This window comes from Frankliniella occidentalis, unplaced genomic scaffold (assembly GCF_000697945.3).
Source record: "Frankliniella occidentalis isolate FOCC.00 unplaced genomic scaffold, Focc_3.1 Scaffold166, whole genome shotgun sequence".
NCBI classification, from domain to species: domain Eukaryota; kingdom Metazoa; phylum Arthropoda; class Insecta; order Thysanoptera; family Thripidae; genus Frankliniella; species Frankliniella occidentalis.
This window is the reverse complement of record NW_026267292.1, coordinates 678,625-679,927: the sequence shown is the minus strand read 5'-3', so window position 1 is coordinate 679,927 and position 1,303 is coordinate 678,625. Positions and strand designations below refer to the sequence as shown.

Below are 1,303 nucleotides of genomic sequence, written 5' to 3'. Positions count from 1 at the left end.
CCCCTCTCTCTGTCCCCTTTCTTTACCCTCCCTTTCTCCGCATTGTTACTTCCTTCCCTGCGCGCCTTTCACAATAAAACAAGCGCCTCTCCCCCAGTCATCTCTACTCTCTTGCAAGCGCGCTTGTGTATAGAAAATCGATGTTTTGGAAATAATGGCAGCGGCGGTGGCTGGCTGCTCGGGCGGGGCGCCGGCGGCCGGGGCTTTGGGGACGGCGGCACGCCGAGGGCTGGCTCGTGTTATGGGGTGCAGCAGCGCGACGAGGAGTTACGAGAATGGACTTCCCTCTGCGCCGTCGGCAGAAAGGCCCTGAAGCAGAAGGGTGACCCTCTGCTCGCGCGCCGCCGCCAGCGCACCCGAAACTATAGATTATAATTTTCCTGAAAAGTCTATTTTAGAGAAATTTATTTAGAAAATTTTTAAAAACCTTACAAGTTTCAATGTTTTTAATTTTTCTGGAAATACAGCAATTTTTTCGGATTCTTTCTTGATGAGTCTCCAACTTTTTCTATCCCCACCGATTTTTGTCCTTTTTTTTGGCCATAAGTAATAACAATAAGTTGTTACTCCTGTTGCAGGGATGGGCCAGATGGGGCAGTACTACGGGCCGACCTACGGCTCGCTCTCGGCGTCTATGGCGGCGGCGGCGGCTGCAGCGGCGGCGCAGCACGGCTCCATGTCGGGACTGACGGCTCCCTCGCAGGTGAGTGTAGTTAACCCTTCATGTCGCAGCGTGTCTCGCCCGGGCAGCAGGAAACACTGAAAATGAGAAAAAAAAGGGCGAGACACCTTTAAAAATTGTTGTACCTGATGCAGGCACATTTTCGAGGAAAGTCGTTCAATTGCAAATGTACAAGCACTCCGTACTTGTTGAAGTTGAAGTTGAAATCGACTGACGATCGAAAGTGAGAGCCTGGTCGGACATTTTTTGATGATACATTTTGTCTGTGGCCAACTATAAAATGTATCGTGCATGTACGAACCTATTTTTCCTCGGTCCCAGTGTCCGGTAAAAGAAGCAATGGCATTTGAAAGTTGTTTCTGATTGTAGCAGATTTTTTGTTTTAATCTTTGGTCTCCTGTTGTCGACGAAGTAAGTCGGTTGCGCAGGGCGTTTCAGGGCGTTGCAGGGCGTTGCAGGGTGGGGCTGCAGGAGCGTCAGGGGGATCCTTTATTATCCTGGTGTCACCTGAGACCGTCGGTCCTGACTACCGCGTTACGCCCCCTTCCCCTTCTTCCCCGCCCTCCTTCTCGATTTCACATTCCGAATAATATTTATTCTTCATTAATTAATGCCGTTCCC

The 1,303-nt window shown here is 50.3% G+C and overlaps 1 protein-coding gene across 2 annotated transcripts in view; it reads left to right on the top strand.

Moving 5' to 3' along the window:
• Positions 1–1,303, top strand: part of LOC113208333 (transcription factor SOX-3-like) — a 33,177-nt gene that overhangs the window by 22,042 nt on the left and 9,832 nt on the right. For both annotated transcript variants that reach the window (XM_052271577.1, XM_052271576.1), the window contains exon 4: positions 579–703. In XM_052271577.1, the coding sequence (XP_052127537.1) occupies positions 579–703 (125 nt within the window). The remainder of the gene's footprint in view (positions 1–578; positions 704–1,303) is intronic.